The sequence below is a fragment of the Homalodisca vitripennis genome, chromosome 6, assembly GCF_021130785.1.
Source record: "Homalodisca vitripennis isolate AUS2020 chromosome 6, UT_GWSS_2.1, whole genome shotgun sequence".
NCBI classification, from domain to species: Eukaryota; Metazoa; Arthropoda; class Insecta; order Hemiptera; family Cicadellidae; genus Homalodisca; species Homalodisca vitripennis.
In genome coordinates, this window is record NC_060212.1 from 158,075,409 (window position 1) to 158,101,395 (window position 25,987).

General features: G+C 33.4%; 2 protein-coding genes across 2 annotated transcripts in view; one reads left to right on the plus strand and one right to left on the minus strand.

The window, feature by feature from the left end:
• LOC124365071 (centromere/kinetochore protein zw10 homolog) overlaps window positions 1-4,627 on the minus strand; it is a 47,007-nt gene extending 42,380 nt beyond the window's left edge. Inside the window, exons 1-2 of the mRNA XM_046820995.1 lie at window positions 4,322-4,627; window positions 939-1,141 (exon numbers count right to left, since the gene is read on the minus strand). Coding sequence (XP_046676951.1) covers window positions 939-1,141; window positions 4,322-4,355 — 237 coding nt within the window. The 5' untranslated portion in view covers window positions 4,356-4,627. The remainder of the gene's footprint in view (window positions 1-938; window positions 1,142-4,321) is intronic.
• A 14,343-nt stretch (window positions 4,628-18,970) lies between these two features.
• Window positions 18,971-25,987, plus strand: part of LOC124365077 — a 51,939-nt gene continuing 44,922 nt past the window's right edge. The window contains 1 exon segment of the mRNA XM_046821006.1: window positions 18,971-19,685. Coding sequence (XP_046676962.1) covers window positions 19,542-19,685 — 144 coding nt within the window. The 5' untranslated portion in view covers window positions 18,971-19,541.

Genomic DNA, 25,987 nt, shown 5'->3' on the forward strand with positions numbered 1-25,987 from the left:
ATGTCTCACTGAAGTCAGTTAATATTAATAAAAGAATTTGCTACAGTGACATTATATGACTAATCAATGCTTTTATTAGAACCGGCCACCAGCACCATAAAGAGTTGTTTCAATTGGAAGAACGTTTTCTCAAGTCCGTGGTGAAGATCTGCTACAGCATTGAATATTTCTGTTAGGTTGAATAAGACTGGGTAAAAAGTTGTCTGCATTTGACGTTTGCTTGGAGCTTATGGTGTTTTCCACTATTAAACACTTAGTAAATCCACTATTGTACTCTCAGTTGGATTAAGGTGTGGTGTTAAGAGGGGAGGAGCTTGAGGATTTTTGATTGGAGCTAATTTTGGTGGGGAGGAGTTCGAGTGGTTGGAAAGGAAGAGCAAGAGGTTGGAATGAGAGAGTTGGAGTGATCAAAGATGAGAATATACAGGATTGATATTCTCTTACTGAACATCAGGAGTACCTGGGTACTCTAGAGGGTTTAAAGGAACCTGAATATTGCCTAGTTATTAAAGTGGTTTGCACACAAATGGCTGGAATTATCAGAATATCCAGTACTTGGTGAGGACTTTTTTCTGTCGCAGAAGTATTGATGCAGCTAATAATATTGACTTTTAATCATGAACCATAACAAAGTATGGAATCTGATCATCTAAAAAAAACTATGTTTAATTAAATTGGGTCTTATAATTTGTCTCTTCTGGAAATTCATGTTCTACAAAACCGCAGAAGGTCAGGTATTCCGTTCACCCTTAGAGTGAGGCTGTCAGGGGCTCTTCTCTTCATTTACATTTCCTCCATTACATTGTAGGTCGATGTAAAAGAGAAAATAAGTTAACAAACTAAACTAACATTAGAGTGTAATGTTTAACCAGCTCAATGATGATCAATATTTTTTTCTGTAGAGAAATTTGTAATAAAATCTCAATGTAATGTCTCACCTTGTTGTCAATACAATCTGTGACATGATCGAGTTGAGTTTCTAAATTCTTCACTTCGTTCACCAAATGATTCGTGTCATCCAATGTGGATGTGTAATTGACATATATGTCTTCCATTGCTACAATAACTTCTCCTTTAAGGACCACAATAGATTTGGCTAATTCTTGAATTTTTACATTCAACTCCTGCACTTCAACGAGGCCTAAAACAAAACAATTAAAAAAATGCTTTAATAAATATCAAATCTAATACTATTGGGTAGATGATAGCACTATGCCTTGATGCTATTGGACAAAGCCTTGATGTGACCATGATCATTAGAATCCAAAGGCCTACAGTACCGGTATAAAGCAGAGCCATCTCAGTGAAGGGAGCAATCGGGGAATGTTTTCTTGGATGCAGAATTTTATTTACATAATTCACAGAAATATTTGAATAAAATTTTTATGTAATAAATATAATCTGTAATAGTAGGCACCTAATTCACTTTCCCTGAGTTCACAGAGTATATAGTATTTTTTTTAAATATATCTTTATGGGACTCTCTGTACCCCTCCATTTGTGTAGAATAGAGAAAAGCATACAATATCTATACGTAATACATTTAACAAATTAAATTTTATTTCTTCATACCTGAAAAAACCATGCTGTCATTACATTAATCCAATGATTATTACTTACAAATAAGTCAACAGTACATTGCAACCCCATTACTTGAAAAACCAGCAACGTTGGAAAACCCCAAATACCATTGTCACCTAAGATAAAACACAAGCAGTTACAGGGTCAGTGTATTAGAGTAACAATTATAAGTGTTCTAGTACCTGCATACCGGACTGAAACGGATAGTTCAGTGCCAAAGGTGTGCTCTAAAGCATTTAGTTTCTAACAATGCTTTATAATCATAAGATGAGGTTTGAAAACGAACTGGCCTATATACCTAAAATTGTGTGTGAAGCTTCGTTTCTATATGAGGAACACTGAGTTTGATTATAGTGCACGTCACTATAAGGGATTTGGCCGAGCATTAGTGCATATGTTTATATTGGTCTTATGGTAACAATGATGGTAACAATAAAATACCACAATAAATAAATTAGTAAACAGAGAATATTCATAAAAGATTTAACTTATCTTGCAAGAAAATGAGTTCCACTTTGAATGTTCTCAAATTCAATGTTTGTCACTTTAATACCCTGAAACCTTATATTGATTTGTTCAGAAGTACGATAGCAATAGGTTAATAACACAAAACTCATATTTTGCCAGGTTGGCCAATAACCCCATTGATACCTAAGTCTCCCCAATGTTCAATTTCACTGTCAAAGGTTACAATAAAAATTAATATTAGGACTTTTTAGTTTAGATTATGCCATCCAACAGTATAAATATCGGGTAGGGTACGATAAGAGGACCCGGTTTTTTTATATCGAAATTGGCTAACAATAATACTTAATCATAACCATCGATATAATCAATCGATACTGATTAATTATTTTTAAAGATTAATTAAATAATCTATATCAATAGCTGTAAACACTTTCAAATAATACTTTTAATGTGATATTTCAATTTTATATAAGTAACATTTGATTATTAAAAATGACAGTCAATTTTAGAAAACTACACGACATTGCTTTGGAAGATGATAAGACATGTTTTTCATGACTTCAACATGTTGGAATCGTGCGGGAAAAACCCATTATGTGAAATTTGTGGGAAAGAAACAACTAACTTATAACTGCGAGAGGAGCAAATATGGTCGTCTTCAGTTTTCCTAATTTTGGTTATAATAATTTGTTTGATCACTGCAAATATTAGATTCATATTTTAATTTAAAACATATGACTGTTATTGAGGACTATAGATACTTTATATCGATTGATAGTCTAGGATTTAAGATGCGAATATTAGGTATCGATTATTGAATTCTTCGATATAAAAAACCGGGTCCGCTTATCGTACCCTACCCATAAATATCACATACACTTGTATTCATATAATTAAAGTAATTATAGGACTACATTTGGTGCATACCTAGTCTATACCTAAGCTAATAGTCAAATATGCATATTCTATGTTTGAGGTTATATATTATTAGGATAAATATCAATCGAGAGCATTTTATGGCATCAAAATATTCTGATTATAAATATATTTGAGCTTAAATGGGTACCAGTAAGATTAAACGCCGGGGCGGCAAATCACGAATTTGACGTTACCAACGTATTCTGCTCACCCTCCTGAACAAAAAATATATATAGTACTATGGGGTGCAAATGACAAATAACATGATTTTAGGGGGTATATTGATAAGTGGTAAAGTTTCTAATGTTTTAATGTTCAGTTTGTGTGCTGTGTCTGGATAATCTGTTTACTTGAATATTATCTGCGGCCGGGACTAATAGCAGCCTGATAGCATACCTGTTATCTGAGTTGTCCGGGGCATAGGTCAGTTCTACACAAGATATCGTGTTCAGTAGGTCGGATTGAGTGAGTGAGTTTACAATGATGAATCAACCATCCACTAGTTCAACCAACCCTAGTGAATTGTGTGTGTCGGAGTGTTTCGTAGGGCACGTAAAGAGCTTACGTTTTAACCGAAACGAAATTATCTCTTTTTTAATAGAACAGGGCATTTTTAAAAATGAGTGTATTTGTTCGTCGTGCGGTCGAGTGGTGTTTTTAAACCGGGAGACTGTGTCGTTTCGTTGTGATAGACCACTTTTTTGTTGCTGCTGTTTAGCTATATCCGCCAACACACTAATGGTAAGTGTTCTCTGTTAATATCCATCTATATATTTGAGTTTTTAATGATTTATTTAGTTTTTAAACTTTACATAATTGCCTTTGCATTACATTTCAATTTATATTTTTGATCAGCCCCTCTAGAATTTTATATTTTACTGATAGGTACTATCTCGAGGGATGTTTTTCTTTTATTGACATCAGCGCGGGGCAGCACCGAAGGTGCTGCCGAAGCCCGCGCTGATGGCCGGAGGCACTCGTAATTAATTTTTTTCTCGAAATTAAGAAAAACATTATTAATTTTTATCAAAATTCTGCTCATTTCTGTAATTTCTCATTTACGTTTGCAAAGATGGCGGCGCAACCGATGACGTCATCACGAGGTTCAATCACTGGCCACAAAAGGTCACGTGACGCTAGACGTGGATGTAGAACATGGAGATATTACTGGAAAGTTATTTAATTTTTTATTTTCTAGAACTTCGTTATTTCTCATTTCCACCCCATCAAACCTTATACTTTTTTTTATATAGGACGATTCCAATAAGTTAAGAACGCAAAACTCGTATTTTTCCGCCCCGGCGGTTAATATGATAATTACCCTTAAATGTACCTAATAAATAATTATTCTTACCTTTAGAAACCAGGATTTCTTCCAAGAAACTCATTTTGCCTGAGCCTTTCTATGATTAAGATGTAGCCTAAATTAAATAAACATACAATTTGTATTTTATGTAGAAATATCAGAACTGATTGTTACACAATGCCAAGATATCATTCTAAATTTTTACTAAAACAATAAAATCTAAATCACAAATTCACACTTAAACAAATAATTCAAAAATATTATTTTAATAAAGTTTGGTTTAATAGTCTGCTAACCGGCAGTCAGTTAAGTTGGTGATACTTCATTCTGGTTGAGCGACAGAACCAACAGCGAGTAACTTTTGCCTAAATCAGCTGTGTCTGAGCGGGAAGGCAAAACCAAAACCATAGATTAACAGAACTAAAGATAAAAGTCAAAGAATAACAAAATAGTCGCACGATTGTTCAGTCTTAACACAAACTGCTAACCACTTTCATATATACTTTTCTGTGACACCAAAATTTACTTTTCTTTAACTGTTTTACTTGGCATTATGTACTAGTAAATACATGCTCCAACCTACCATCTAGAACGTGTGTATAAAATATTGATGCTTATAAATTCGCATTGCTCCCAGTGGTGTAGTAGCAAATTTTCCAGTGCGGGAACGCTAGATTCATTTGACAAATTATAAGGAAATTTGAATTTATATGACTTCCTAGAATGCCCTCAATAACTAGGAGCATAAAATCGAATGTATCTAACCTCACGAAATAATACTAAGCCTTCAGGTTAACGTAAGGTTACGTTAACTTACTCGTATATAGAATATTGTAGGGAAAATGAAATGAAGAAATAGTAATCTTATTTTAATAGATTTAAATTTTACAATACATTATTAAACGTTATTAAGAATTGACTGAATTGTTATAAAGGTTCAACTTCCTTTACTATCATGAACACTTTCTTTAAATTAAACATAGGTACATTACAAAAATCAAAAGGAGTATGTAGTCTTCCACTTCTTTTCTGTCTGGTTGAGCTCGTCGAGTTCTAATGTCATCGGCTGAGTGTGGTTGTAGCTATCTCCTGGCGTAGTTCTCCGGTTTCCATGTCCAGATGTTTGGTCCATTAAGCTTAATAAACATCAGCGCTGATACATGTCTTATGGTAAGGTTCGTTCAAGAACGTGATATGATTAAGTTCATGTGACTAAAACCCTGTCCATACTCTGATGAACTGCAAGGAATGGGCTTGCAGCAATATTGATTGGGGGTTTATATCTTTTTGGAATGGTCGTGCAAATTAAACTGTTTAAAATTTTGTTTTGAATTCGGCTCGAAACTTGAACAGAGCTGTTTTATTTCTTTTTCACCGAACCTAACTGACTTTTCAGTAGGCTACTTTTTCCATTTTTTAAGAATGTGGAATTCCGAACGAAGTGAATTATATTTTTTTTCCGTTATCGCTGGTCCCTGTAGATGGTTCGTGCTGCTTCTAGTGGTGAAAAGCCTTATATCAAGGTTGTTAATTATATTTGAGAATGAATGCTGGTAATAGCAGATATTTTGCTATTACTTGTTGAGGGGACACCGTCAAAGTTAACTTCGATTGCAGTTCTTTTGGCCTCAAGGCATTTAGTACCATGTTTCTATTTAAAGCATTCGAGAAAAGCAATTGCCCTTAGTATGATTTTGTCTGCATAGACTATAGTTGTTTCCCTGTTTTGAAGACATTCTTAAACCATCAACAACTCTGCTAATGGTCGTACATGATTGCCAAATATGACAGATATTGAGTTGATGTCAGGAGTTTGATTAATCCTCTATTCTTGGGCCTTATTTAAATGGAAGTACAATACTTGATAGCCATACCAAACGGCCGTTACTGTTTTGAATGAACTGGATACCCACCTTGTGCCCAAAATACGATCAATTCTATTTATCTGCAAATCAAGGTGTTACTAAAGATTATTAATTCTTAGAATTTGCAGTTGTTGCCGGCAAAACACTTGGACTATCTGAAGGCACAGGAGTAGAAGTCCTCCCTGAAGCATATGCTTCACTTTTATCACTTATGTCTTTATTTTGTTTAGTGTTATTACAGAAGTTTTTTTGTATTTATCTTGGACTATTCCATAATATAATCAGTTGAATAGTGGGCAACGACGTAAAACATAATGACTAACATCACCACATCATACGAACGCTGGGTGCTGGATGCGTGACAGACATCAGTAGGGTTGGGGTGGGGATTAGATAAGCAATGAGGGGGGGGAGGACTCGCCACCTGCCGTGATTACCGACCATGCGAATAGGCCTACCCGAGTCGCGCAATTTGCAATGTTCAAATTCTATGCACAATTTAAAGTAAAACAGAGGTTATCTTTGGAATCAGATAGTAACTCAAATTATTTTTGAATAAAGAAAGATTGATAAACGTCAACCTAGTTATAGTTTACAAACGTTTTTAAAACATCATTATTATTGACATAACTCAATTCAACAAAAACCAGTGTGGGAATGCTGTTCCCCTCCACTACACCAATGATTGTTCCTGCTTTATTTGTCTAAATATTTTAAATTTCATTAAAAATAATGCATTACATGTGATACTCGACTTGTTAAAAGATGAAAATACAACTAGTTTGCATACAAAAATACAATGACTGTAACACTGTAAATCATATTTTTCCTGAAAGGTATTATAATGAGGTTCTGCTGTGTCTATTTTGGTAGCATATAGTGATATTCCATCATGTTTAATCAATTTCCTTGCAATTATTCTTTATTTCCTGGGCTATATACATACACTGGATGTACAGTTTATAATACAATTATTTATGGAGAGAAGTCAAATTTAGCTGTTTTCTAATCAACTAAAGGATATATCTCTTTCATTTTTTCATCAAAACTGTATATGGCCTGCAGTGAGTTTTTACTGTAGCTTTCCTTGGCTTGAAAGAAAATATCTTTGTGTATAAAATTGACTCAAATAACTTGAGAAGAAAATTGTGTATTAAATAAATACTATGTGAGTGAAAATATCAAATGTTAAAATCTCATATGAGTGTACACAGTTTGTTTACAAATTTCTGTATTCTCCCTTGTTTCCATCACAGATGCCCAAAAGACTAATGTAAAAATATTTGCTAATGCTCAACCATATCCCATGGAGTGACATGCACCATCATCAAACTCAGTGTTGTCTATGTAGAAATGAAGCTGCATGCAAAATTTCAAGTCTATATGTTTGTTTTCAAGATATGTACGGACACACAAACAGAAATGACATTTTTGCAGCTCCTCGTGTGATAGATTTTCTTCGCTAACGCTCAGCCAATAATCTCTTTGGATTTCACAATTTACTAAGCCTCACAGTCCTGTACCTAAAAATACTGTAAAAACAAGATCAGAAAAAACTACCTTCCCCCTCCTACACCATAAAACATATTGATGAATTTAGCCTGTTCTGACTCAAATTTTGGCAAAATACGTTACTGCAAAAGATTGTATAGTTTTGGAGGAAAACCTTGCAATTATTATTGTATAAAAACAAATTTTTTAATAGTATATAGATTCAAAGTAAAATTAAAATACTTATCAACAAACCAATTCCTGATAAAGCATTTCAAGCACAGAGCTATATGAATGCTGATGGTGAACTAACAAATAATAATTTGTATAAAAACACAAATTATTCTGATAAGATATAAATTACATTTAACCCTTCGCGCGCTGTTGACAAATATAACCGCCAATATTTACTTTGCTCAAAACGCTGTTGACAAATATATTCGCTTTTAAACATTGAGGTTATTATTGGGAGTAAGTAGTTCCCAGTTTTGCCGGTGGAGTGCAGCAACTGATGGAGTATTTATCCCTCAATAGAAAAGCACAGTAATAGTTGTCCCCGCCTCCCGGTTTTTCTCCAAGCTGCAAAATGGCAGCGCACTACCCATGCCACTGCCTGTTTTGCCAGACACAAGCGCTACTGACGAACTAACTCGCCGGTTTAGTTCGTTCGCGGACTGCGAGTGGAACTGTTGTGTTTACGTTGTCAAATTGGTTTTTGACATATTGGGAAGATGTGTTGTGTGTACACGCAACGGTTTACGCAAGGAGACCATTTACGTGTGCGAGACATGCACCGCCCGGCCGAACCTGCACCCGGATACGTGTTTCAAGACGTACCACACGTTGACGTTATCTTGAACACCGTGATGGCTAATTTTATATCTTTTTATACCCATTAATGTTTTATTTTAATTGTATAATATACATACTATATATATAATATACTATAATATAATATTATACACGATAGTAAAATTTCGTTCAACATTTCGTTAAATTTGGTGTATTTATATTGTTTTATAATTTAAATAAACGTATTAAAAAAATTATACTTTTTTCGTTCCCAAAAGTCTTTTTATATGGTAACAAACTCAAATACAACATTAGCGTTGACTTTATGGGAAAAAAATTTTGAGGTATATGTAGCGTTTGGGTATGGTGCGTCCCAAATTGCCGCAGCGCGGGAAGGGTTAAAGTCAATTTAAAATACTTATCAATATAACCAATTCCCAACAGAGCGTTGCTTTCAAGAACAGTGCTACATGAATGCATAGGGAAATCATAAAAATAACCAGTTTTATATAGCAACACCAATACTTAATTAGTTTAATCCATTTATATAGGTTATAAATTTAATGGTAAACTAAATATTGTGTTTTACATTTACTTAAAGTATAATTACCATACTCAAATCAAAGGAAATGTACATTTTTTGTTACTTAAGAATGAAAAAATGAGACTATTTTAAACTTACAAAACATAATCATTTTGGTTGCTTCATATTATTACAGGATAGTACAACAGGCTTTGATGAGGTTCAATACAACACTTCAAGCTGGTTTTATTATTGACAGATTCACTGACAGACAAGAAATATGACAAATAAATACTCGTATGTATATCCTCCAGTAAACCACAGAGAAATGATGTCAGCCAAACTGTTCACTAACACTCACGCAAATCCCATGGAATGACATGCACCATAATAGAACTCAGTGTTTCTCATAAAGAAATGAAGCTTCATGCACAATTTCAAGTCTATAAGGCCAGTTTGTTTTCTAGATATCGTGTAGACAGACACAGATGGACAGACAGAGAGCAGATAGATAGACAGACAGACGAAAATGAAATTTTCGAAGCGCCACAAGAGATAGACTTCACTAACGCTCAGCGAAAATAGATCATTGTGCTTTTCACATCTACACAAAACAAACAAAAGGTTATTCTTTTTAAAACAATGTTTAAAAGGTTTCAAATATTTTCTTATTGCTTTTGGTGATGTTTTTTCAATGATAAATTAATTAAATAGATGTCAAACATAAAATGCAATAAGTTTTAGAAGTTTATAATACCTTTGTGTCATGTTATATGACAAAGAGCAAGATTCAACATTATATAAAGTCAGAAAAGGTGAAACTAGAGAGTAAGTTATCTAGAGGAAGAATATATATGAGGTCACCCGCGACCTGATGTGTTTGATTAATCAATTTAGGCCTATATTAAATTGGCCTTCGTTCATATTTCATTGAGTTGGTGGCAAGTTGAGATCGTTGTTGTTATATCATCTTATTTGGATTATCAAGAAATAAAATATTAAATCTCCGTTCTGCACATTGTATGTATTCATACTTTTTAGTATAAATTCTGTGTATAAGCAAAATTATTCTAGTTGAATTTCATATTTTTATGACATTTAAATACTATTTTTTGGTAATTTATTAAGATTGAAGAAACAACATTGTATGCAACACATGCTTTGCGTACATAAACTTTTTTTTTAAATATAATTTAATTTATATTTTGACTCTTAAAATATCTTTGGACTTTAGATGGTTTTATTATCATTGAATACTTTACGTTTCATACAAGAATTCATGTACAGTATGTTTATCTAATGGAGATTTATTTAAACTTCTAGAATACAATATTATTTAGGCATTATTAATATATTTATTCATTATTTTTAATTCCATTTGGCCTTGTTCAGTAAATAGTTGTGGGCAGAAACCAAATAAGCATTGTGAGCGAACTGTATTAATTATTAGTTACAGTAATAAAAATAATCTAAGTTCAATTTGAATTTTGGAAATAGTCCAAACCCTTTATTGGTGATTTTAATTTAGAGTTAAACTTTTATTCATTTTTAATATTTTTGAAAAAATATTAAAAACATCGTTCAGAATAAGAGGGAAGATTTTCATACATGTTCAGCCTATACTTATGTGCTTATGTCCATTAAATCTAGTATTATGTGAATGCACATCCCTGCCTGTTGTCAGCGCGCATTTATAATGAGAAAACAGAATTGTTTTTAAAATGTACTAAGAATGCAGAGTGAGAATTACAAACTTTCAAAACAATCTCTACATGAATTGATATTTATAAGATTGGATATTATCCTCAAAGTCTTTTTTTGTAAAACAAGCTATCTTTTTAATTCTCTTGCTGGACATTTACCCCAAACCTTCATACCATATGATAGGTATGGGAAAATCATTCCATAATATGCAGTTAATACAATTTTTGGAGAACAGATCTTTGGTAGATGTCTGATAACATTAGAGACACCTCAGAACATAAGTGATTAATATGTCCATTCCAGACCAGTATCTTATGCAGGAATATTCCCAAGAATTTGATACCATTGACTTCATTCATAATTTTATCATTTATCATTACTGTTGTTACTTACCCATCAGTAGGACAACTACTGAAAGTAATACATTTAGATTTTAATAGATTTACTTCCAAACTATTTTCATAAAAATATTGTATACACGTAATGACAGCCTCACACATCTTAATTTCCAAATCAGGTTTTGAACTGATGCAAAAAGTAGTATCACCTCCATACTGTATTCATTTACTGAATCTGACTGTTGATTCACAATTATTTATATATGTTAAAAATAACAAAGGAACAAGTATCATCCCCGAGAGACGCCATACTTTGTATCCAAATAATTAGATAAGGCCCCTGAGATATCTACTTTTTGTTTCCTATTTTTGAGATAAGGTTCAAGCCATCCGTGGGCACTCCTTTTATTGCACAATTAAGTATTTTTTGTAACAGAATTTTGTGATCCACACAGTCAAAGGCTTTTGAAATCCATAAATACCCCAACTGTAGGATCATTATTTTCTAAGCCATTAACAATAGCATATACAAGTTTTACTATTGTGCCAATAGTAAAGATACCTTCACGAAATCAAAATTGATTTTTTGAGAGAATGTTTTCTTTATTAAAATAGTTGTTTAGTCTAATAAAAAAACCTTTTCATAAAATTTTGAAACTTGTTTTAAAGGACAACACAAACATTTGAATGGTTTAAAAAACATTGAATAAATAATCTATATTTTTGGTTCATTTCGTTGTCACAGTTGCCTTACAGTTTTTACTTCTAGGTAGTTTTCTTTCAGACCACACTCATGTATAATTACTGATTGAGCATCATGATTTGAAAGTGCAGTAATTAAAACATAAATATTGACATTAGTTCAATATTTGCAATTCAATACAACATTATCAATAGCAGTGGAAGACATGGGAGTTACCTTTGTCTGTGAGTATATAGACCATTTAAGGTTAAAGCTTTGAAATCAATTAAGTTTATGTCAAAATTGTTTAGTTTAATTCTTATTGCTATCTAAAACATCAATTATAATCCCCAATTATATAAAGTTTAGTTTTTTAACAAAATTCCGTTTAAAAGCTTTTCCATTAAAAAAAAAAAAAATGGATTAATATCACCATTGGTAGGGATGTGTAGAGACCAATAGTTATAATTTTTTTTTTTTTAATTTTTTCTGTCGTAAACATAATGCCAGCTAATTCAAAATCTCTATCTATATAGTCACTGATTTTATTTATGGAATATTGAACATAACATTTTACAATAATTGTTACACGACTCCCCTTGTAATTTTTTCTATGATAGTAGGTTGCTTATTGATAATTACAAATTTTGAAAATTTCAATAGAACTATCATTGAAGCCATGCCCACTAATAATCAAAATATTAGGATTTAATTTGTCAGAAAGTATGCTTAATTCATCAATTTTAATTGATGCAATTTGCGCATTTTGGTGAATTAGTTTTAATTGTGAATTTATATTGAATTTAAAATTCAAATGAACTGTATTACTAAAAGAAACTAAGGTACATTCCCTAAAAATCTAAAATTTGTTCTTCACTTAGTTGATATTGTGGTTTGGGCAATATTTTTCATGGCTTTTGTTGTTGCGTCTGTGATTTTATTTTCATTGCTGTCATGGAGGTTCTTGGCATATTTGGAAATGAGATCATGCATACACATAAGTCTGTAGCACTTCCAGTTTAATTCTGTTATGATGTAATTTGTTCACAAATATTTAATAATTTTCTTGGAATTTTTTCCTTTCCAATCTGGTTTATGTGTAATCCATGTCTAGTAAAACACCTTCTTTGAAGATATTTAAGGTTCACATAATGTAAATGATTAAAGTCTAAACATAAGTCCATTAATGATTTGTATGCTTCTACAATTTGTTTGTTCATACTGGAAAAGACAGGAACATCATGTCGTTTCAAAATACTACATAAAAGAATATTAGTGTGTTCTGATTTATAAGCCAGGTCTCTAAAAAGCTTGATTAAATTTTTCCCCCAAACTTCAGCTCATTTTCATAAGTAAAGTTGTTTGTTCCCGCTAAAACAACTAAAAAGTCTCTCTTTCTCAGGTCAGACACTTGATTTTCAGCACTTTCAATCACCTTCTGTGCTGGTGCATAGGTTCAACATAGCCATCTGTTGCTACCCCAGCTTTTACCAGTCTATCACGTAGGCCTCGTTCTTGGCTGTCAGAGTAAATGTGTATTTTAGTTTGTGATTTTATCTTGTGACAGTTTCTATTATTTGTATTATTCAGTACAGAGGTTTGGTCAGATTTGGCTATTCCTTGTTTTTGTACCTCAACAAATTTCTTTGTACTTCTTGTTATTTTGTTTTGTCTTCAATATTTTTGCCTTTCTGTTGAACATGCATCTTCAGTATCCTAAACTATGAAGTATGTCTTCACTTTTTTATAATAATCAGACTCAGAATCTCGATTAGTATACTTCAGTTCTCTTTCAAGCACTTTTATTGCATAAACAATATTCTTCGTCTCTTACTCAAACACTGTACATGTGTTTTTCACATTTTCTATTATTTATTATATTGAGCTATCTCTTAGATCATTTTCCAAATTATGCATTCTTTCAAGTAATGTTGCATTTCCCTCTTGAAGATAACAGTTTGTACATTCATTCATTTATTAGACTGATATTTAGAGTTTTTCCATTATTTACAGGGCTGAAAATCTTGCCTCTTTGTCATTTATTTGTTTTCAAAGTCAAAAATCAAAAGCAAAAATATGAAAGTCTGCTAAGAAAAACAAAACAAGAATATATGACAAACAAAATTTTGAATTCAAAAAACTTAAATGCTGATACATGGAAAATCATAAACAGAGATTTAGGAAGAAATACAAAAAATGGAGCTAACATTTCACTAAGAAGCAATGTTAATTTGATAACGATCCCAATGTTATTGCCAATCAGTTTAATGAATATTTTAAGGGCATCCCTGAACAATTGGCCATTAATTTTAATAATCTGAATTACTCTTTCAAGGGTAAAAGAATTGAAAGCAGCATGTTTCTTCACCCAACCTCTGAAAAAGAGATTCTTAAAATAATAAAGAACTTGAGGAATAGTTTTTGCAGTTGGTTGGGACTGCATAAGTACTAATTTATTAAAGAATATTTCAGATGCTATAGCAGGACCTTTGTCATCTATAATTAATACAAGTTTTGAATCAGGAATTTTCCCAGATAGTCTAAAAATTTCTAAAATTGTTGCCTATTTTATTTTAAAAACAAGGGAAACTGCTCAGAAATTATTAACTATAGACCAGTTTGCAATTCTGCCTGTTATTTCTAAAGTTTTTGAGAAAGCTATTTGTAATAGGTTAATTGATGTTTTAGAAGCTAAGAGCATACTTTTTGTAAATCAGCATGGGTTCACGAGGGGGAAAATCCACTTTGTCAGCCATAATTAAATTTCATAATGAAATAATGAAAGGGATGATAAATGGTGATTTTATTTGTGGTGTGTTTCTGGATTTACAAACAGCTTTTGACTGTGTACATATAAATATTTTGCTTGATAAATTAGAAAACTATGGAATAAGAGGGACACCTCATGATTTACTGAAATCTTACTTGGTCTGTCGGAAACAGTTTGTCTCCATAAAAAAATGATCATACTGAAGTCACATCTAAAAGATCAGACATTAAGTGAGGTGTGCCTCAGGGTTCCGTTCTTGGTCCATTGCTATTTTTAATATATATTAATGACATTGGAAATGTAAGTAATCCTAACCAGACAATTTTATATGCAGATGACACATCTATACTATATAAACACAAAAATTTGGAGGATTTAGAAATCATAACAAATATACAAATTAATAATACAGTGCAATACTTTAATGAAAACCTTTTAACAGTAAATGCAAATAAATCAACAGCTGTAAATTTTACTTCAAATAAAATATCTTCCTTTGAAATTCAAATAGCAGTTGACAATTTAGTAATACCAATGTATGATTCTACAAAATTTCTTGGATTGATTATTGACAAAAATTTAAATTAGAATGACCATATAACTACTCTCTGTTTAAAGTTATCTAAAGCAATATTTATGATGAGAAAACTGTCTGAATTTTGCAACAAAAAAGATCTTAAAATGGTATATTATGCATTTTTTTACTCTCAGTTGGTTTATGGTATTGAAATAAGGGGTTCTTATTAATATTTAAAAAGAACATTAATAAAATTTTATTAATACAAAAAAAAGCAGTACGTTATATTTCTGGTATTGGCTATAAGGATTCATGTAAACAAAAATTTCAAGAACTTCATATTATGACAGTCCCTTGTTTAGTTGTGTATAAACTGTTGCCTTATATGGCTACGTCAAACAACCTAACATATAAAAACATCCACCAATATAACACAAGGGGCGCAAACAATATTGTAACCAAAAAACTGATTTCCAAACAATATTCATTAGCAACATTATCTCTTGGACCAAAATTATGGAACACACTGCCAAATGGATTAAGATCACTGCCATTTGGTATTTTCAAAAGACAAATTGGATTTTTCCTTTTGGAATACCCATTTTATGAAGTGGATGAGTTTTTTGGGATTAGTCATAAATTAAATAATTAAATGAAATGAAATGAAATATGCCTTTATTCAAGAGGCGGAGTTAGGGCTATTTAGCCCTCTCTACCACTCAACCTCAAAATAATTATTGTTGATCTTGGGAAATTCTTTTATCTGTGTTGTAATTAGTTTTTAATTAATTAATTGATTTGTTTTAATTGATTGATTTATTTAATATATCACTTCTTTTAAAGATCTGGACGAACTGGAGGATTGCATTGCTCTTAATATTGAAATGTACAATATTGTGTTTTCAATGTGACAATGAATGCACAATCTTTACCAGTAATAAACGAGTATCATTGAGTATCATTGAGATAGTTCATTATGATTATATGAAATCATTCTCAATCCTGTGCCCTATTTTCACAAAAGTTGAAAGTTTGTGAGCTTTTACAGGGGTACTATTGAAAAACTTGTTATAGCCAGATTCCAGTATCAAATTACATACATGCCCAATTATTTGTAAGGTCACTGATAATCATAGTTAGTAGTTCTCAATTACTTAAGCCAACCATTCTGTTGCTCCAGTCCTGGAAACTTGTGAATTCATACCAACAGAGATTTAAATACAGTAGAACCCCTCATATCCGGCCACCAAGGGACCGAGCCTCTGGCCGGATAACGATTCGGCCGGATAAACCAACCTACAGTACACAACACTTGACGAAACAAAACAATTGTACTGTACTGTACTAACCGCACTGGAAATAATCAACGAACTGTTTAGAGGTTAAACCTACTAGCTCAACTGAGGACAACACAGGAAAATGTAAACAAATAGATACACCAAAATAACGCACGAGTCGTGGGAGACTAGTGCGTGCAACTGCGCGACTGCAAGCCATGGTAAATAAATTTCGATATTGGCTTCCGGGAAGTGGCCGGATAAACCGAGGTGCGGTAAAACCGAGGCCGGATATGAGGGGTTCTACTGTACGTAAAAGCTAATATTATAATGGCTTGGACAGTAAGTGAACCAAAACATGCCCAAGGTCAGAGATAATTACAAAAAAAATGCTCATTATGCAGAATATATCCTAAAAGTTCATGGTCTCTTAAAAGGGCATGACCAACAAATCTTTTCTATTTGTAATGTCAAAATATATCTAAGATCGGTTGTTACGAAACATCACTGTAACTAGAATCATTTAATATTCCATACATCTGGCCACTAACTGGTGTATTACCATACATACCTATATTACTTCTATATGCTAAACTCTTCCAAAGCAGGTGTTAGATTCTTTGGAAGAAATCCTCATTACCACTTTCTGTCATACAATTCCACTTGTTTCTGAAAGCATCAATAACTCTCACTTTAGCTACTAGAGATGCTTCCAAGCAGCTTGGTGGAGAGATCTGGGATAAATAGAATAGAATAGTAAAACTACTTTATTGAGGCGACCATATGGTCCTTTCTTACATTTAACCTCTTAAACAAAAACAATCTTAATAGTACAAAATAAGGCTTATCTAACTAAAACTTATTAACACAATATTCCATTCACTCTTCCATTCACACAGTCACGATGAAAAGAGTAACCCCGCCGCCCGCCACAATCATCAGGTCCAGGTATGTTTGTCTCAGCTCCGCCACAAACCGTTCCCGGCTCTCAATTTGTTTGACAGAATCTGGTGATGAGCTCCTTAATCTAAAGGCAGTGATGATGAAGGATCAGTTATAGGTTGTGGTCTGTGTATTGGAATTCTGAGTCTTAGTGCACTAGACCGAGTTTCTCTAGTGCCACTCCCTGCCAAAAACTGAAAGTTTTCAGATAATTTTGGCGAATCTGTATTAATAATAGAGTACTACTACCATGACAAAATACAAATCAATCTTGAATTGGCTAATTTTAGAATTGATGACCGAATTAAATATGGTGTAATTTAATACATGATCTCTTCAACGTATATCAAATAGAAAGTGAATGCAGAAAATAGAGTGATTGTTACTTGCAGTTTAAAATAATATTTCTAATATATACTTCATTATATTAATTTATTAGTTAATAGGAATCAATTAGTCTTTACTTATATTTCACTACATCCTACTTAGTTAAAAATTAACCATTAAGTAGGCATATTAATCTAGCTACTTTACTATTAGATAAAGATTTAGGAATAGGAATAACGTTATAGTTTTTGCAGATTGTTTAAAATTTTAAATTGCTAGAAAAATCAATGTATTAGAATTTGTTGCAGACAACAAACCAACTACTGTACTAAATACTACAATATTTTACTGCATTCATAGTTTTGTTATCCAGTTCTAGTCTTAAAATCCAAAACCCTAGTTTAAAATTTCTTTGTTGCTTTTAAATTACAGTATTAAGTGTATAAGTTATTTATTTAAGATAGTGTTTAATGCTAGTAAGCAGTAATTTTTAAAGTTTATCAGAACAAATTAAAAAGAAGATTATAAATGTCCATAGTCTTTAATGTACAATTTGGTGTGTCAAATTACAAATCTTCATCAGATTTATTTAGTATGAGATTCTAAAGGTTTAAATGGTCATCAGTTTATTCAATCACAGTTTTATTACACTGATAAAACTGTACAACAATCTATCTAATCAATCTTATCTAAATTTAATTTGGTTTACTCTTTAAGGTTTAGGATTATTAGTAATTTTTTAATTTTGTTTATTGATAAGTTGGTTTAATAGAAGACAGTCTCAATAATGCATATATACTCTTCCAGAATGAATCTCTAGTGTAACTAAGAAGAGGAGATAAAGTGGATAGAACCCCAAAAATCCATAACATTTAAAAAATCTACAGGTACATTAAACAGCAATCCAACTTATTTCAAATACAGCAGTTAAATGTTTTACTTTGAATTAGGCCTATCTAACTTATTTAAATTAAGATTTATAGTATTCAAATTTATTTCACAGCCCTTTGTGTGGTGTGCTCTTTAATCAGCTATAGTCCCCTCCAAAGCCAAGTCTTAGTTACACCACTTGATCACCCAGTAGAATTCAATTCAAATCCTTATACATCATTAGAAAATTATATAATTCACACCATTTTCTGTTTGAAGCTAACATGGTTATCTTGGTTGTGGCTCTTAATACCTTCAAGTCATGTTATTTGTGATGATGACTTGCAATACCAACTCTTACATGGAACTTCAACAACTGATGTGAGATAAAAAGTAGCCTACTTATATAGTGTGTAATATTATTATGTATTTAGTACACTGTTGAGTTTTAGAACAAGAACACATGGAAGAAGAGACAGTTGTGATTTTGTCTGGTTAAACTCTGGTTTGAATAGGTGTACAAGAGGAGCTAAGTATTCGTTCTTTCAAATTGTCTTAGTCACAGGTTTGTTGTTTTCTATAGAATTCTGCATGGTTACTACATAGGGTAAAATACATGTATAATATATTCTGGACATAGCTTTTTCCTAAGAGATCCTTTTGATAGATACTATTTTGGATGTGATTAATCATATAAATCTGTCGATAAGGAGAAGTTGTGGTATGAAAATAAGATGGTGTGCTTATCTGAACTAATCATTGGCATTTCTAAGATACCATTTAGCATAGTACAGTCTTCACTAGTATCACAAACACTTTAAATAAAAAATTGAATACATAAAATCAAGTAGGTAGGGTAATGTAAATAAAAGTATTTACAATGACATTTATATTGGAGATTACAGGTAATATGAAATTAATTACATATAAAGCTGCATTCAACACCACCATCAACATTAATTTTTATTTTGAAAATAAAAGTGATGATTCACCTTAACCACTTAATAACGCCTAGTCATGCCTAGTGATGCGATTAAAGATAAATGAGCTTCAAAACGAAAGCAAGAAGTAGAACTGATAACTGATGTGAGATAAAGTGTTATCAAGTTAAGTTACTGTCAGTGTGGAGTTGTGAACTTGGCAAATTGTTGAGTTTCAGAACAAGTGAACATGGAGGAAGAAACAGTTGTGATACAAACTAAACTGGGTCAGCTGAGAGGTCTGGTTAAACATTCTGTTCTCAATGACAAGACTTTCTATGCCTTCCTGGGTATACCGTTTGGCAAACCTCCTCTCGGGGACCTCAGGTTTAAGGTAACATTTACTAAAATATTTATGAATTTATTATTTCTCTATGGCATAACATATATTTGAAAGTGCAATAACTAAAATTACAATAATGTACATTTTTAATGAATAGATCAAAATATAAACTTTACATAATTTCATGTTCTCTTTTATATAGTTATAAATCAAAATTAAACCTTTTTTGAGTGATCAATAAATTTTCCTATAGAATTTCCTTTATTCTTGGTAAGAGTTTTGTTTATATTTTGCATTTTAATGCGGAGTAGTCATTAAAAGTAGCTACAGATTATATATTTTTTTAAACAACCAGGTTTTTTGTTGTAATATATGAACTACTTAACTCTCATTACAAGAAAAAGTGTTGAAATGTGATAACTTTTTTGTGGTGTGGACATACTGAGTTAAAATAATAACTTTGATATATCTATACTGAATATTAGGGCCATATATTAAGATACAAACTAAGCAGTTTCTTAGACAATATGTCATATCCTTACTTCATTTAGCATCTTTCTGTATGTGTATGTTTTTTTTATCCTTAACACCCAAATGAAAAATCATTAACTATAAAATGGTTTAAATTATATTGTTACCATTTGGTACAAATATTTATCTGCAATTAACTATTAAAAACAAACAAAAATATTTTGTACTACTTAAAAAATGGTAGGCATTTTTTACATTGTCATTTTTCTTTGTGTAGTAATTGATTAATCTTTAAATTTGATTAAACATTACTGAATCTAGTTTAGAAAAATAAATCAACCAAAGTTTACTGTGTTTGTATTGTTTCTTTAACTCTCACTACAAGAAACAGTACAGAAATACTTCCTTTTACTTTTGTGGTGGAGTGATTGCAGATGTACATTCAATATTTCTTCTGGCTCAGCTAGAAGAACTTCTGATGATACTGATACGGGTTAGAAAGATCCACAGTACTGAAAATAGAATATTGAGAAACTTGTACAATATTTGAGAGACTTGTGAACAATATCTTGTACATGTGGAAGTGAGTAAGCACCTAAAAGTGTGAAACAATTTACAGTTAGAGAATAATCAATAACAGTCCTTTTCTTATGGTTTTGATTTGTCGTAATGCCAGAGCACGCCATGAAGACCGGCTTTCCTCTATTGTACCTCCCGAACGCAACCGTTGATCCTCATTTCCTATAACCTCTAATCACTAGAATTGTATTTCTGTGATCTAGTAGCTATCGGTTTTACATCAGGAGTTACATTACCAAAGCATATTGATAGAGGATTTTTATTCCCACCAAAATAAAGCAGGATTTGAGAATGTAGGGATAAGATATCATGACCAATAATAACATTAACACACAGAGATTAGCTAAGACAGCAAATGTAACATTGATGTATTTGTGATGTTTGGATTTTGTGTTAACAGTACAGTATCCAATTGTATAAGAGCACAAGATAGTGCATGCCATCAATCCTTGTCCTTGTCAGGGATGGCTGCTAATTTATGTCTCCGAACAGAAGACTGACTCAGAAAACTTTCAGAGTTTCCATTATTAATGCATTTGCGGAGTTGCCATTTAACATCAGATATATTGAGACACAAGTGTGATTACGCTGTTACTGTAGCCACTAGAGCTGACGATTGAGTTAACTATATCGTATTCTGTTGGACATTTTGCCTGACAGACTTTAGCATAGTGATTTTTCTTTGAACAGTTATAACAAATACTACCTTTTGTGGGACTGTTAAAGAGTAATATTTTTATTTACCGTCTGCTGAAGTGCCTTGCAGATTATCACTTGTCACTACTCCCACCGTGTCCCAATCTTTAATGATGCATGCTGACTCGAGATGTTCAACGATGCTTATTGTGATACACGTTGTCTTAACATATACCTCAACAGCTGCTGCCTCGATGTCTGTACAGCACCCACTACGTCGATGCCTGCACTGTCACTCGTCTCACATACTTTCACTCAGGGCACCTCTTCTACGTTTACTCTACAGCCTTAGCTACCCAGTATAGAGAATTTGGTAAAGGAAAATGCCATTCTGCAGGAAAGATTGCTGAGCTAAAAGAACAACTAAGGCATGTCATAGACCACTCAATTAAAAACGATAAACGGCTGTTGCAGTACAAAGACAAACTATTTGTTGTGAACTCACCATGGTCTGCCATAAAACCTCGTGCGTCGGTGTCTGACTTCGGGGTGCAATGTATCTTGCCAGCTACCGTATGGATCAGCAGTGTGTAAATGGTCATGCTGCCATCAAGAACCTGAGGACCACGGTGGAGGTGCTTGAGGCCGAGCTGCAGAATCGAGGGGTCTGGGTGATGTGGGGGGGGGGGGGTGATACTGGTGGATCTGAGTGGACGGTGCAGTGTGGTAAAGGAAGACCACTAGAAATAAACAACAGATTTGCTGCACTGAAAATTGTTATTGTGCAAAAATGAAACAAAATAAAACCTATAAACGACTGAAACTCGAGCAGCGAATGAATATCAAAGAACATGGCCAATATGACTACTCTAAAACCAACTCCGAGGAAGTAAGCTCAGCTATCTGTTTTTAAGCCAAGAGTATCACTGCCTTTCTATACAGTCTAGGTCAATGGAGACAACCACGACCATGATATTGCCGATCTCGTTTGAGGTATGGTGACTGGGAAGGTGCCTGCAGGCCGGGAACAAAGTTGTGAACTGTGAATTCAGATAGTACCCCTGACAGTTGCTATGTTCTCATAGCAGGAACCAACGATCTCACAGCTGAGAAACAGAACAATATCCATCCACATCTGGAACTCTGTTTCACTGGCAAGCTGAAAACTGCCAAGGTGATCATCTCAAACTCTGCCCCACCAACACGACCTGCCAGCTGTCCATCTAGTAAAAAAGGAAACAGCTCTAGTCAATGTCTATAATGAAGAACAGTGTCTAAGCATAATGAGGCAGAGGTGTTAGACTTCCACCGTATTAGAAGGGGTACATTTACTAGATATGGTATGCATGTGAAAATCTAAAGTAAGCGACTCTTGGCCAGGGAACCGGTAGAATGCATGCAGGAGCTGAACCACGTTCCTGCTGCAGTGCCATCTTCACTTCCTACACACCCACAGACAGCCCTCTGCCAGCGGGAAGTCTTCTTTGGTTAGTGTAACTAAGCCTCCTACACTGCCACATGAGAGTTATACTGATGTGGCTAAGACAAAGAAGGATTGTTTCAAAAAAAGCTTTCCACCTCTAATGGCTACAACAGCAACCTAAGGATATCAGCACTGGACACTTGAAAATATTCTTCAAATTCCAAATCAAATTTAAACAACAAAGTTTTCTACACAAATTTTTAGTGTTGCTTAAAAATGCACAGATGCACCCAACAAAATTGAAGAGCTATCGCTCATGCCAGACAAACTGTAGCCTTATGTTTTGATTATCACTGAGCATGGATTTACACCTGAATATGCTGCTCTGTTTGGAATTGACAATTATCAATTGGCAATAATATTTAATCAAACCCAATACAAAGGGAGAGGTGTGCCAATTTTTGTCAAATCGAAACTGGTATTCCAACCCTTCAGAGTCGACTACACCCATTAGTTGGACTTTAAAGCGGAGGGTATGAAAATCAGTCTAAATTTTGTTGGAAAACTTGTAATAATTGACTTATTAAGATCCCCAAATGGGTGCTGTACAACAATTTTTGAACAATTCGAGCCTTTTTAAATTTTTTATGGTTCAAGGCATTGAATTTCATTATTACTTGTAACTTCAACATAGACAACACTAACCCTCTAACCCAGTGGTTTCACAATGTTCTCACTTCTTTTGATTTAGTCTGGTCCGTGAGCACACCAACTCAAGTGCCAGATCAAGTACAGCCATTGACAACGTCATCACAAACTTTCCAAATGTCTCGGTTTCTGTCCTCAACACGGCCATCTCTAACCATACGGTACAGGAGACTGTAATCAAAAATTTGATCCTAAATTCGAACCTTTTTCAGCAAAATTTAAAAGAGATTTAAAACAATAAAATTTTGAAATTTTCAACAGATACCTCTAAAAAGAATCGTGGTCACTTGTGGATACTTTTGAACACGTAGAGGAAGCATTCAATGACTGTCTTATTATTACTTAAATACCACCTGCCCATACACAGATCGAGAGATTCCATACGGGCCCTGAGAAGCGTGACAGGGGAGTGGTGTGGTACGGAGTGGGAGAAGCCGTCATAAGAGGGGAGGGGCTGACTGCCGCCGCGCCACAAAGCTTGCCACTGTCACTTGGCAGTGAGCTGGATCTGCGTGCTGCGTACGATTATTTAAACACATGTTAGACAAATTTAACATTGGCAGTATAGTTAACATACTTCCAATAGTAACAATTAAAATATTTCTTTCTGTATTTAAACGTTAATGTATACAATTGAAACTTAGGATTTAAGAACAATAATTTTGTTTACTTACTGAATGCTGTAAACTGGTTACTGTGGTAGAGCTTCGATCCCACTTAGATTAAAGTCACCATTATCATCATCACTGTCACTGTCACTGTCACTGTCACTATCATCTTGCAAATTAATGACGATATGTTCTGTCGTCTCGTCAATTTGAGGCTCTAACCTAATGTAGTCTTCCTCTACTTTTTTGACGTGGTTTACACGAGATAACCATTCTTCAGTAGTTATTTCCTCAAATGTCGTTTCCACAAGCTGCTTTATTATTTCCATTGAAAAAGACATATTACGTTTAGCCACCCTCTGTTTCATGACACTCCATATCATTTCTATAGGATTAAGTTCAGGATGGTAGGGTTGAATGACCGTGTTCAGCCAAAATTGCATCAATTTTATACATTTTAAATTTAGGTTTGTGTAAATTAATCAAACTGTATAGCTCCGGTTTTAGGCTACTTGTTTGGAAATTTATATTTGTCCGATAGCCATTTAATCATGTCACCTTTTCTGGAATTAAATGTTGGAGCTCGGTTAATTTCGACATTGTGGTATGGGGCATTGTCAATCACAATAACAGAATGTTCAGGGAGATTGGCAATTAATTTACTTTTCAACCATTTCTCGTAATTTGCAAAGTTCATATATTATGGTAATCGCCGGTTTTTTTGCCTGATTCAAACGTTAGCAACGCGTTTTTTATAAACCCTTTCTCGTTTCCAGTGTGTACTATAATTAATCTTTTTCCTTTGCTAACTGGTACATACTTTACATTCCTCATTGCTGTCGTCAGTCCAGGCTTTAGGGGTTGCATGAGTCGTATGGATATGTTTCATCCATAATAATAATGGGTCTGTTCTCAGATCTGTACTGAATAATTTTTTTCAACAAAATTACTCTTTTCTCTCGGATGTTAATTTTTTCTACCAATACTTTTCTGTCATTAGTAGTCTTCTTCCATCTAAAATTAATTTTCTTTAAAATGCATCAGAGAGAAAAAAACTATCTTTAAAATTAGAACTTTTCAGAACAGATAGCAGAGATTTTATTGTTGGTCTTTCGCCATGAATTCGGTGAAATTCATTTATAGTCCTCCTAATAACACCTATATCAAAATTGTCTAGATCGGTTTTAGGTTTTGTACGATTTCGATTCTTTTTCGGAGTGCTGAATTCTGCATTGTCTTGAATTACTTTTTTCCTCTCAGAAATTTTTTTTATAGTTGACAATGGCACGCCAGTTGCAGCTTTTACACGGAAGAGAACATTGTTTATGTATATTGCGGCGTCACTTTCTTTCTCATGTTTCATGTATTCATAAACGTTTGCTACGATTTCTCGAGCTTGGCTATGATATACTTTACCACTTCCAACTTTTTTCATGAAGTTTACACCCGCCATTTCAGAAATATCACACGGAAATCCTATAAACAGTAACGGTGGCAAAACAGTGCAAGTATCACAGAGGCAAGAAGAGTGTTGAACAAGCAAGCGCGAGGTCTGCACAACACAGCTCCGCGATACAGACTGGGGAAGCGTTACCCCCACTCCTCCAAATGACAAGTAGACCACTGCGCATCGCCAGGCCAGGGCCCGTATGGAATCTCTCCATCAGTAGAAATGGTAAAAGAGCAACCTCATAGAAAGAGTTATAGGAAGTTGGATGAATACCAACCAATTGAGATGGCAGATTAAGCTATCCTAGATCAAGCCAAATCCATCATGTTTTTAGGGAGGCACCTAAATCGGAACTGACAGGGAGCGATCACATCGGCAGAGTTTGCTCATAGCTTGCCTCAGGAGTTTATGTCTTATAAAATGTAGCAAAATTCTGCTCGTTGGATACACTGAAAACTGGCGTAGTAAGGCATGCATC